At 46.6% G+C, this 12,717-nt stretch overlaps 1 protein-coding gene across 1 annotated transcript in view; it reads left to right on the top strand.

The window, feature by feature from the left end:
* Window positions 1-2,838: 2,838 nt before the first annotated feature.
* fmnl1a (formin-like 1a) overlaps window positions 2,839-12,717 on the top strand; it is a 21,273-nt gene continuing 11,394 nt past the window's right edge. Inside the window, exons 1-7 of the mRNA XM_062532270.1 lie at window positions 2,839-3,852; window positions 7,417-7,500; window positions 9,068-9,154; window positions 10,689-10,762; window positions 10,888-10,971; window positions 11,212-11,367; window positions 11,999-12,110. Coding sequence (XP_062388254.1) covers window positions 3,670-3,852; window positions 7,417-7,500; window positions 9,068-9,154; window positions 10,689-10,762; window positions 10,888-10,971; window positions 11,212-11,367; window positions 11,999-12,110 — 780 coding nt within the window. The 5' untranslated portion in view covers window positions 2,839-3,669. The remainder of the gene's footprint in view (window positions 3,853-7,416; window positions 7,501-9,067; window positions 9,155-10,688; window positions 10,763-10,887; window positions 10,972-11,211; window positions 11,368-11,998; window positions 12,111-12,717) is intronic.

The following is a 12,717-nucleotide window of genomic DNA, read 5'->3' as shown; positions in this document are numbered from 1 at the left end:
GTAGGCCTACATCCATGGAAATGATCAGGCTACCCTCTCGAGGTACCTTCTCATCCCACAGTCCTTTAAACTATGGCCTACTATAAATTGGCTATAGGGAATTGGCTACATGTCTTCACTGACATTTGGGTCATTCCCTCAATCAAATCAGATATGGTTGCTGCACCAAATTATTTTGTTCAGATCTTTTCCATATCATGAATGGGTCCCAAAACCAAGGCCTGTAAAACATTTCTGTTTAATGAAAATCAAATTCTGTGTCATCAAATTTTGAGAAGTATTATTCATAGCCAGCCCAAAGTTTGTAGGGCTGACTGAACCGTTTAAAAAGGTTTAAATGGCATGCTAGTTTATTTTCTATATGGCCCCTGATTGGGAAAAAGTGTCCCAATTTTATATCCATCATATTATTTTTTTCTTTAAATATAGCCTACTTTTTTTCATTAATGTTGTGATCATTTCCCAACCTTGGAGTTGGGAACTCATCGAGTGGGGTTGCCTGAAATTCAAATGGGGCTGGCTGAGATATTGGGTATCTTACAATTGACCAGTAAATTACATAGAAAATACATACACATTCAATAATATAACATAAATAATGACATAAAAAATAATCGTATCATTACAATCTAGCTATTTAAAAATAAACTTAGACATCCTGCATGAGATCATTGTAGGTAATTAGTGCTTTACCAATGTTATCTATTAGTTTGCTAGCTAGAACATTTAGAGAAAATATCACTCTCAACTGGATGTTACAGCAGAGATGAAATGCACTCTCTCTCACAGCATGACGTGGATGATTAGGGTCGTCAATGTTTTGTGACAAAAAGGGTTGGGAACCCCTGACCTTGACGAACCTGTTTGAATTAGCTCTGCAGGTCAGTCTGGCAAGAAGAAAACCCAGGATCCAACCAGAATTGCTTAATTGGCATGGGGCGGGCTTTATATGATGACAGATAGAGTAGTGCATTCAAAACAACCAATGGCTGTGCTGTGCTAATGACGACAGGGTTGAACAGATATGGATCTTTGGAATTGAGTAAACTACTGAATTTAAAACCTTTGTTTACAAGAAAGAGTTAATTGCTGCACTTCTCAGACAATTTGGTATGCACCAGTTTAAGCTTAATTTCACTGCTTATTACACCTCTGGAAGGCGTGAGTCAATTAAGCCTTTCCAGACTCACTCTCCCATTGAGATTTGAGACGCGGTGCGGTGTTTACCAGGTTAAGCTAGTCAACATACCATTTTAGTCCTAAATGGAAAAAAAAATGCATTAACCCCTCATTTTGTCTTTAATGTCTTCATGTGCATTTGTTCGATGTGGGTAATGTCTCTCAATATCACTTATTTCGTACTTTGCACCAAATCTAGGGCCTTGATAGAAAAGCAGTGGGTATAGTCATACTGAGAAGAGGAGTGTGATCTCTTGTTCTAACTCTGAGTATGGAGTAGATGTTTAGGTCAGAAGGTCTGATCCTCCTAGACGGTCGTTAATCATGAGGACCCCGCCTTGTACAGCCAAACAGGACAATTCCTTCATATACAGACAAAGAGTCACATCTGGAAGTAAGCAGATGTGTTTAGAAAGTCCTCCACTCAATTCTAAATCTAAAACTGACAGAATATATAGACAAGAGATACAAATGGGATGTAAACAACATAATCACAATATTGTCTTATTCTGAATAAGGTCAGTAGTCTGAATATTAATGTCTATGTAAACATAGTCACTGAAGAGCAGAGTCTGTCTTTTGTTTTCAAGTTAGGTGTCAGGACTGTTCTCTGCTTCCCCTCCTCCTCCGTTGGAGGTGTTGCTGATGCCGCCTCAGATATCAAGATGAGATAAAATAGATCACCTCTATTGATCTCACACACTGAAGATAGACAGGCAGGGTAGTAACTGATTACAAGTAATCTGGATTACGTCAATTTGGATCACAAAAACCAAATCACTAATCAGATCAGACTACATTAAAAAATGTGTAATCAGATTATAATTGCACTGTCAAAGATTACTTGATTAAATTTGGACTATATTCAGTACATAACTTTACATAATGTGTATCAGTGTAGTAAATAGTTGGGAAAAAATGGAAGATTTGGAGTGAATGGACACGGAATGTAGAAGACATGATGCCAGTATTTTACCTATCAGTAGGCCATCTTGCACCCCCAACGCACACTCACAAACACACACAGTGGCAAGGATCTTTGATCTTCGAGTATTTTTATTTTATTTTGAATTAATCCAAAAGTAAACCGAAATTATTCAGATTATGTTAACATGACTTGTGTAATCCAATGGAATCCATCCTTCAAGTCTCTTAATTTACATTTACGCTCGATTATTAAACAGCCCACTTCTTGTTTTAGCTAATTAAATACACTCTAGGGGAAGCATGTCGCCACCAGTGTTCTGCCCTCTACCTGATCAATGATGTTGAGATTTTTAAACGCTCTCTTGCATCTGGTCTTTCAGTAGACTATGCTGGCCTGTTGCATCATCCTCGGTGTGAGCCATGCAGCACTCTCATTCATACCTCATCTCGAACCTTTATAGCATCTCACTATTTTAAATTTGACCTATGAGTGCTATTCTCAGCCGCCCCTTGATTGCGTGCCAAGTATTTCACGGTAACCTATGTAGCCATCTCTCTCTCTCTCTTTCTCTCTATCTATCTATATCACCCCCCCTTTGCCTCGCCTTCCGTTTAGGCCTCTTTCATACAGGAAGTCAGTACTTCTGCTTTTGTGGTTGTTCGATGCTGCATTGCACACAAAGTTGAAACTCTTCCTCTCCCCTCCCTGACACTCTCACCGCTGCACTGAACCCAACGTGTGTGTGTGTGTGTGGAGACGCCCTTCCCTGCCTTTAGGTATCTGGGCGTAGTTTTGTCTGCTGGACAGTTGATGAAGGAGAGACAAAGAAGTACAGAGAAGGAGAGCGTTGTTCTGACTTGGGGAAAGATGCTGTCCCTATCACGTTGTCTCTCGAGAAGGCAAGAGACACAGGCAGAAAGCAACGCTGGCTCTGTGCAGAGACTGTGACGAACTGGTGGTCTTCAGCTAAGGATCAGGAAAACAACAACGCAGCAGTTACCATTTCATGGAGTTGTCTGGATTTTTCAACGTGGATGTTCTCTGGCACATCAGATTTTAAGAAGTGAAGGTATCGGACGTGGGTGACAGTTGACATCAGCAAGGACTTTCGCTCCATTTTGAAATGGAGAACTTTACTCAGTAGTGGTTGTTTGGAACCCCTATGACGTACGGCTGTACCATTTGTGATTGGTTGCACTGTGAAGACACTGAAGGACCTTTCAGAACTATCCGTCCATCAGACAACTTTATTATCATTGGTATTACAGGTGCAAAGCCTAGACTAAACTAACCTAACCTAACCTATTCTATTCTTTAAACGGAGGAGCACTCCAGACTCATATTGGGATTAGGAGCTGTGCAGGGTGGGATTGTCTTCTCCATTCTTCTCGGATTGTCTATCTCTTGTCTATCTCTTGTCTAGTTGATTGAACAAAAGAACTCCGGACCAACCCTTATCAGCAACTTTCAGCAGGAGTTCAGTCTTATCTATACGGTGGTAGAATCTCTGCATCTGGGTGTTGGATCAAGTGTTCTTCCTGGATTTCCTGTTGAGGGTGGTTATGGGTAACGCCGCGGGTGGCCTGGAGCAGACGGGGGGCCCGGAGACTCGGAGCTCCACCAGTGGGCTCGCCGGGGTTGCCGGGGTTACCCCCACGGCCACCGTGAGGAAGAAAGCGGCCGCCCCCCCGAAACTCCCCATGCCTCCCGACGAGGAGCTCGAGGAGAGATTCAACGTGGTGCTGGTAAGTTCCAGACTGGCACATAAACACACACACACAGTCCTGCCACAAGTGGACAGACTAACACTCACACTCACATGGGTGTTACTTTCTGCATGCATGTACCTGCAATGGCAATGACAATGGCAACATATAGCCATCATATCATGCATAGCTGCACACATATTCTGTGCATACTAAGTGGACGCATAAGCATTTACCCAAACGTTCATACTCTGATGCTCTGGGGGAGAGATCAGGGGTTGACTTGAATCAGTTGAGGGTGTGTCTGTGTCATGCTAGGTCAGGCCTCAGAATGCCTAACCAACGTCTGAGGTAAACATATCAATGTTAGATCTCAATATTCGGGGATGTCAACACACAAATCCCACAAAACCCTCCTCTTGGTGTGGTTAGTTTATAGTAGCTTTCTCTCTCTCTCTCTCTTTCTTTCTCTTTCTCGCTCTCTTGTTCTTCCTGTCAGCCTTCCACTGTTACAGGGTCAGTCAAGGTAGTGCAAGAGCTGACTGAAGTGTATCACAACCTGCTGATGAGCATCCTAATTCAAGTGGCCCTCATGTTGGCCTCTCGTGATTTAAATGAATTGTGTGTGTGTGTGCGTGTGCGTGTGGTGGTAGTGTAGAGGCTAAGGAGCTGGGCTAGCATGCAGAAGGCCAGTGGCGGTTCTAGACTGAATTACTCCCCAGGCGAGATCCTCCACGAGCGCCCCCATGAGTGTTTTTTGACGCACTTTGCGTCAGTCGGGCTCATAGGGTTAAGCGCTCGTGCCGCCCCATACAAGATGCCGCCCCGGGCGACCGCCCGGTTCGCCCGTACCTAAAACCGCCACTGCAGAAGGCTGAAAAGTTGTAGGTTCAATACCCAGCTTCCACCAGCTTCTCCTTGAGCAAGACACCCCGAGGACATTGGCCCTAATAACGGAATTGACATGTAGGACAATGTCAATGTCATGTAGACAGTGTCTGCTAAACAATTGTGCAAAAAAAGCAAACGTGTGTGTGTGTGTGTGTGTGTGTGTGTGTGTGTGTGTGTGTGTGTGTGTGTGTGTGTGTGTGTGTGTGTGTGAGTGTGCGTGAGAGGGAGATGGAGAGCGAGTGAGTGAGTGTGTGGCTTTCATGTGACCATGGCAGACACCCATTTTGACAGATCACACACACAGATGCATTTCCGTCCTTACACACCCAACACTGGCAACTTGCTGTGAGGAAGTGACCTCAGTTCTCCTTTCTCCATACTCCCCAGCTCTCTCACAGAAGCAAGAGCGGGCACACAGCGTTTGTGCAACAAGAGGGGTTAGGGGGGGTGGGGGTTAGGATGCATTTGAGTGAGCGTGTGATTGTCGGGTTGGAAGAAAGCAAGTCACGCACTGTATGAAGAAATCTAGAGCTTAGACTTCCCCTCAACACTATCTAAACTCTACAGAGAGGAAAGGATGTCTCACTCTTTTGCTCTCTCCATCTCTCTTCCTCTCTCTTTGGCTCTCTCCATCTCCCTGTCTCTCTCTCTTTGGCTCTCTTCATCTTTCTCTCTGTTTGGCTCTTTCCTTCTCTCTTTGGCTCTCTCTTTGTCTATCTTCATCTCTCTCTCTATCTTTCTCTTTCTGTGAATGTGTGTGTTTCTGTGTGCATGTGTGTATTACTGCATGTGTGTGTGTGTGTGTGTGTGTGTGTGTGTGTGAACATGACTGTGAACATGACTGATTAGTCGAGTGAGCGTTTGATGTTACCTGACGTGCGTGCAGTGAGGAGTGAGCCAGTTGGAGCCGTTACTATCTGCCCTTTCATGAAATGATGTCACTGTCAAGATTGTCATGATAAAAGTGGAGGTCAAAGAACAGTGCCTACATTAGCACATAAAAGATGGTGCCATTTCCGCTATCTTGTGGACGTGAGGTCAATTATAGTTAGTTGAATACTTGCAATAAACACATAGTTGTAACTTTATCACCGGTTATCCCATTTTAATTTCAGGTGTTTCACGTTTTAAGATGTGTTATAAAGAGGGTGGGGACACATCACAAAAAGTCACATGAATGTGAAACTTGCTACGTGAAGGTTAGCTTACTGGCACACAGTTCCAGTGGGCTGGTGTTTGTACTGTAGGTGGACAGTGCCGTCTCAGTCTCATACCAGACGTAGTGTAGTGGGCAGCTGGCTGTTTGCTCTGGGTGCCTCTCAACAGCTCTCCTCGATCCTCGATGCTCTATCCTCGAGGGGCGTTCCCACTGATCTATAACTAACACTGGATAGACTATTCCGTTGTTGCCGCCCCATCATTCTTTATGTAGATCAGTGAGGATGGAGGCCCGAGGAGCGAGGGAGGACGTGTAAAAGCCCAAATGAGAGGCCTCTGTCTCCTGTTCTGTAGGCTAGCTCCACCACGTTAGCCTACCCTGCCCCACCCCTGTGTCTTGCTCTCCTTCTCCCTCCCTTTCACTCTGTTTCTGCTCAAGGGGCTGACAGGAAACCACAGAGAGACCTGAAAACAACACGCCCAGTGCCAGCGCCATTTCTGCACTACTCTCTCACCCACCTGCAGAGTTGGACACTATCTGCACTTTTACATCCATTTGATGGCACAGGGGAAGCTGTAGCCTTACTGTGCGGCCATAGTATTACAGCTCAATGTTCTTGTCTGCAGTACACCTATAGAAGTGCAAATGCTGTCCTCAGAAATAGTTCACCTTGCAAATGAATCAGAGAGGGACTGTGTGTATGGACTGTGTGTATGAAAGGAAATCCAGGCAGGAACTGCAGTGTCTTGTATTAGCCTAAGTACTGCAGAAACAGCCATTTTTAGATGCATGCTTTTCGTCAGCCTTTCACACCCAGTTGCCCCAGAGACTGGGGTAAACAAGTGTGTTTATAGTATTACACTTATGGCAAGAGTGTCTACAGTAAGTGCATAGTGTACTGATGAGCTGTTTCCCTTAAACATTATCATCATATGTCAAACACTGGTATCGTTGTTAACGCAGATACTGAACTTCGTTTACATGACACAGTTTTATTTCTAACTGATGGTCATTTTCTGATTTTGGTTGGCGTTGTTCGTCAATGTTGTGCGTTACACATGTACTGTGTTTTCCAGAGACAGAGATAGAGGGAAAGTGTGAGACAGAGAATTGTCGGAGACTGTTAGCGGCTCAATAAGGGTGCCATGGCAACGGAGCCAAGTGTCGCAACCTCCCTGCGCCCGTCCATCCATCTCTCCACTTCCACACGTGACAGCTTCCTGCTGCTCACCATCATCCTCACATTCTATTGTCATGGGCCATGGCACACACACATGACACACCGCCCTCTGTGCACATGATTGGGCTTCTGTTGATGTGGTGTCACCGTGCCCCGGTTGACGTCTTCCTTCACATTGGACAAGACAATGAGCTCAAATGATAGATAGATAGATAGATAGATAGATACTTTATATACTGTAAAATGAATGAATCGACCCAACATTGTTGTGTGAAAAAGAAAAGTGTTTGTATACAGTCTTTTAGAGCCTGCAGTTTGTAAATGTGACGATTATATGATGACAAACTGACGTGAATGTGTCTTCTGTCCACAGAGCACCATGAACCTGCCGCCAGACAAGATGAAGCTGCTCAGTCAGTACGACAACGACAAGAAGTGGGAGCTGGTGTGCGATCAGGTACAGTGCACGCCTCCGTGATCCTACAGCTGGGCTACACTACACAAGCCCAAACCCCGAGCAGCTGCTCTGGGATCAGATTAGTTCATTATTGGTCAGATAATCCACATCCACGATAGTCCAACTGTAGTAGTTTAGTAGTAGTGTGCCCCATGTAGGCCTACACGGTATGATGTCAAGGTGGGTTCACTCTTTTGTCACATCAAGTCTGTGAATATTTGGTGAGTGTGGGGTAAGACTGCAGATGGCACTAGAAACCACCGCCTCATGTAGTGGTCACTTCTTCTTCTCATTGTCCACTCTGACAGTAGCCTCAAAGACGATCAATCAGCCAAGTGATTAGGCTAATCTAGGCTAGCACAGTCCTTGCCATCTTCCCTAGAGAGACAGAGGGTGCTTTGCTCACAGCAGACTAGCAGAAGTCTATAAAAAGCACACAGACTTGAAAAGAAACAGCTTGGCCGAAGATGTGCATTTCTCAGACGTGTGTTTGTGAGGGAGAAGCTGGCCAGCAAAACCACTGGTGTAAAAGAGAAACAGCCATCAGTGCAAAAACCGCCGTCAAACTTGCCTCCACAGAGACCTCTGCTCAGAAGAGGAATAAGAAATGTTTGAGAAGAACCACACCAGAGGGTTCAGCTAAGGGTTGTTGTGATCAATCTTTTATGCATTATTTTCTCCTTGTTAATGTCATATGCCAGTGGTGTGCAAAGGACCGAGCACTTTATAGAGGCTGACTTTAATTACGTGTATCCAGTGTTACATGACATTCATAAAACTATAAAACCGCCATTAGAGAGGCTGTGGTTAGTTAACAGGCAGTAGAGCTTTTCTCATTGCTCCAAATGGAAGTAGCTACTGGATATTGGGCTGTAATTCATGCAGAATTGGTTTGTCACTGGCAGAGCAAGTTGCTCCAGATTTACACCACTCGCATAGTTACCCCCACACCAACTTCACTTCACCCCCTTCACCTGAAACCTCTCTCTCTTCTTCTGTCTCTCTCTCTCTCTCTCTCTCTCTCTCTCTCACACACACACACACACACACACACACACACACACACACACACACACACACACACACACACACACACACACACACACACACACACACACACACACATCCCAAACGTCCACCAGTCTGGCCCTGCATGAGAAAGGTCCCTCAGGAGCCCCAAGTTTGGTTCTGCACCTTCGTGCCTGACTGTCACCTAGACGCCCGCATGGGCTGACGCAGGCTGATGTCAGCGTGATGTAAGCGAGCGACAGAGCCAGGGTTGGTGGGAGGCGCCGGGGCGACGAGCGGAAACCAGAGCTGCGGTAGCCTCTCGCTTCCTGTGTCAATATTGTTGTCTCCATGACGACTCTCTGACCATGTTTCGCGGAGCATCTGCATGCACGACCGCGAGGAGGCTGCAACCACAGCAAAAGATTGTCTAAAGGAGTGAAGTCATACAGAAACCAACCGTACACACCACACGCTTCCGGCACTGCATCAGTTGTTCCTCCACCACACCTTCACCTAATCCCTCCATCCTTCATCTGTCCCCCCCCCCCCCCCACAGGAGCGCTTTCAGGTGAAGAATCCTCCCTCGGCCTACCTGAACAAGATCCGAGCCTTCTACCAGGACCAGGGCGGAGTGGCCCGGAGAGTGAGTCCAACTCCGAGCCCCTCTCTCTCTCTCTCTCTCTTTCCCTTTCTCTCTCTCTCTCTGTCTCTCTCTCTCTCTGCTGCCCCTCTTCCCCTCTTCACGCCTCCCTTTCTCACCCCACTCCTCCCACTGTTGTTCCATATGCTGGAGGCTGGGACGCCTCCTGGTTATCTTCTTGTCCGTTGTCATATGTACTGGCCTCACTGAAACTGATCTCCCACCTTTGTCTTTCTCTTCCCCTTTCCTTTGCTTCAACTCTGACTTTGAAGTTTCACTGAGCGCTATGTAAGCGGTGGTAAGTCTGGGCGTGGTCTCCTCTCTCGTTGTCTGTTGTCTAGTTATCTTGAACCTGTTGAAGTTCTGTGTTCTTCAGAGACTCCTTATCCAACCCCTTAGATGTGTTAGTCCATCCCAGTGACCCGAAGCACTCTCTCTGAGCATGGGGCAGTGTGGTAGGACTTTAGCTCAGTGGAGAGTTAAGTACTGAATGTAGTCCAAAACCAAGAGAATGCGCGCACATCTAAATAGTGCAGGTGCTGGACCAAAAAGACGTGAAAAGAAATGATAAAGGTCCGCACACTGATAGCAGCTCCCAGGTTTATTTAGCACAACGTTTCGGACCAAGGTCCTTCATCAAGGTGCAACCTGTGAGCTGCTATCACAGTGCAGACCTTTATCATTTCTTTTAAGTACTGAATATATCTGTAAAGGGTATACATATTAAACTGATGAGCTTTGCTAGTTTACGGTCACCTACTGTAATATCACAAGCTTGACCTCATGGGCTGACCCGAGCCCACACAGGTGACACAATGCACATCCACTGTCTTCTTCACATGTGAAGTGTGGGCCGGCAAGGTTAGAGGCTGCGCAGTGTGGAGGACACTTCCTCTACAGTATTAGGGCGTTATAGATATTCTAACTATATATTCTGCGTCATATCCCGCCTCTTGCGAACTTGGGCCCTACGTCATATCTCACCCCCTGCCAGCCCCCACCCCTCACTCAATCATACGGAGATTCTGTAATGTGCGTGTACTGTATGTCGTTCACACATACTGTAGGTCAGTATAAGGTCCGCAGGTTAGCATCATATCTGAATCACCCGAAGGGTCGGACCTCCGTTTGACCAACCCACGCACGTGGCATATCGGTTATGTCTGAAAGCCCTTTATGTGTCCCCGAGGGACATCAGGTCTGAGGTCTGTGTCAGTGTCAGTGTCATGATCTCTGTCCTTCTAAAGATCTGGCATCCATGACCCATTTGACTGGCGATTTCACACTATCAGCAGCATGCTATTTCCTGCCGGGGTCACTTGAGCCCACTGCATGGGAGTTCGTTGGTCCAGATGAGCTAGCTGCTGCATTATGAATGAGCAATTTAATGGAGTGGCAATTTAAAAGGGAACATTGTGAACAAGTGGCTTGAATAGGTCTGTCGGGTGGGCCCAGAGTGCTTGCTCTCACGGGGGCTTTCGACCTGTTTAAGTCACGCTGAGTAATCAGCGGTCGTCTCCATTGTGTCCTGCTCCAGTTCAAGAAGCGGGTCCAGGAGTCCACTCAGGTTCTGAGAGAGCTGGAGATCTCCCTTCGCACCAATCACATCGGGTAAGTGTCCGCCTCGGCTTCGGCTCAAAACCCTTGGCCCTCTTAGTAGGAGTTTGTTGGTTTGTTTGTTTGTTTGTTTGTTTGTTTATTTGTTTACTGTAGGTGATTGACGTGTGTCTCCACAGGTGGGCTCAAGAGTTTCTCAATGAGGAGAATCATGGCCTTGATGTACTGGTGGACTTCTTGTCCTTTGCCCAGTGTGACATGCCGTAAGTCTCTTCTGCCTTTGCTGTGAGCGTGTGTGTGTGCGTGTGTGCGTGTGTGCGTTTGTGCGTGTGTGTGTGTGTGCGTGTGTGCGTGTGTCAGTATTGCATGTGTGTATATAAGGATGCTGCTAAATGCATTTTCAGAAAAACTACTATTAATACTATTAATTTTGCTAACTACAGATCTTTTAATGACTGTGTACCGTGTGTGTGTGTGTGTGTGTGTGTGTGTGTGTGTGTCAGGTGTGATGCGGAGGCTCTAGAGAACGGCGGCTCCGGGTCCGAGAGGACGCGGTCGGTGGATCGCTCGGTGGAGGATCTGGCCAAGAGCTCTGGTGGCAACCCCACACTTGGCATGAGCCGCGCTGCCCGTGCCCTCACCATCCGCGTCAGTGCCCAGTGAGTCACCCCAGCAGCCAATCACAGCCTCAGCACTGCCAGTCTACCCAATCACAGCCTCAGCAGTGGCAGTCTACCCAATCACAGCCTCAGCACTGCCAGTCTACCCAATCACAGCCTCAGCACTGCCAGTCTACCCAATCACAGCCTCAGCAGTGGCAGTCTACCCAATCACAGCCTCAGCACTGCCAGTCTACCCAATCACAGCCTCAGCACTGCCAGTCTACCCAATCACAGCCTCAGCACTGCCAGTCTACCCAATCACAGCCTCAGCACTGCCAGTCTACCCAATCACAGCCTCAGCACTGCCAGTCTACCCAATCACAGCCTCTGCAGTGCCAGTCTACCCAATCACAGCCTCAGCAGTGCCAGTCTACCCAATCACAGCCTCAGCACTGCCAGTCTACCCAATCACTGTCTCAGCAGTGCCAGTTCAGCTAAGCACAGCCTCAGCAGTCATCCAACTGTAGCCTTAAATCAAACACAGTTCAGTCATAGTTTAACCATACTCATGGGACAGTGTTGTGGCCACAGCACTCAGAGGTACCCGTGACGGTCCGTATTTAAAAGGACTAATTGGCGATAATTCATAACCTATGCAACTCTTTGTCTGTCTCATTCTCTCTGTAAGACTGAGCTCGCTGGCCAATAGCAGGAAGACGGTCAAGAGTTCTCGTCTGGCCACACAGAGGGAGGATGTCCACGTCTGTATTATGTGTCTCCGTGCCATCATGAACTACCAGGTATACACACACACACACACACACACACACCAGCCAACAAGTTTATACATACTGTATATACAAGCTCATACATATTCCTACAGAGGTGTGTAGAGAGTAGCTGTGTAGGTACATCAGTACCCAGATGTGTGTACAGTAGCTGTGTAGGTACATCAGTACCCAGATGTGTAGAGAGTAGCTGTGTAGGTACATCAGTACCCAGATGTGTAGAGAGTAGCTGTGTAGGTACATCAGTACCCAGATGTGTAGAGAGTAGCTGTGTAGGTACATCAGTACCCAGATGTGTAGAGAGTAGCTGTGTTGGTACATCAGTACCCAGATGTGTAGAGAGTAGCTGTGTTGGTACATCAGTACCCAGATGTGTAGAGAGTAGCTGTGTAGGTACATCAGTACCCAGATGTGTAGAGAGTAGCTGTGTAGGTACATCAGTACCCTGATGTGTAGAGAGTAGCTGTGTTGGTACATCAGTACCCAGATGTGTTTAGAGAGTAGCTGTGTTTGTACATCAGTACCCAGATATGTAGAGAGGAGCTGTGTAGGTACATCAGTACCCAGATGTGTGTACAGTAGCTGTGTAGGTACATCAGTACCCAGATGTGTAGAGAGT

The sequence above is a fragment of the Sardina pilchardus genome, chromosome 3 (genome assembly GCF_963854185.1).
Source record: "Sardina pilchardus chromosome 3, fSarPil1.1, whole genome shotgun sequence".
Lineage (NCBI taxonomy): Eukaryota > Metazoa > Chordata > Actinopteri > Clupeiformes > Clupeidae > Sardina > Sardina pilchardus.
The sequence above is the reverse complement of the archived record's forward strand: the minus strand, read 5'-3'. Positions and strand labels throughout refer to the sequence as shown.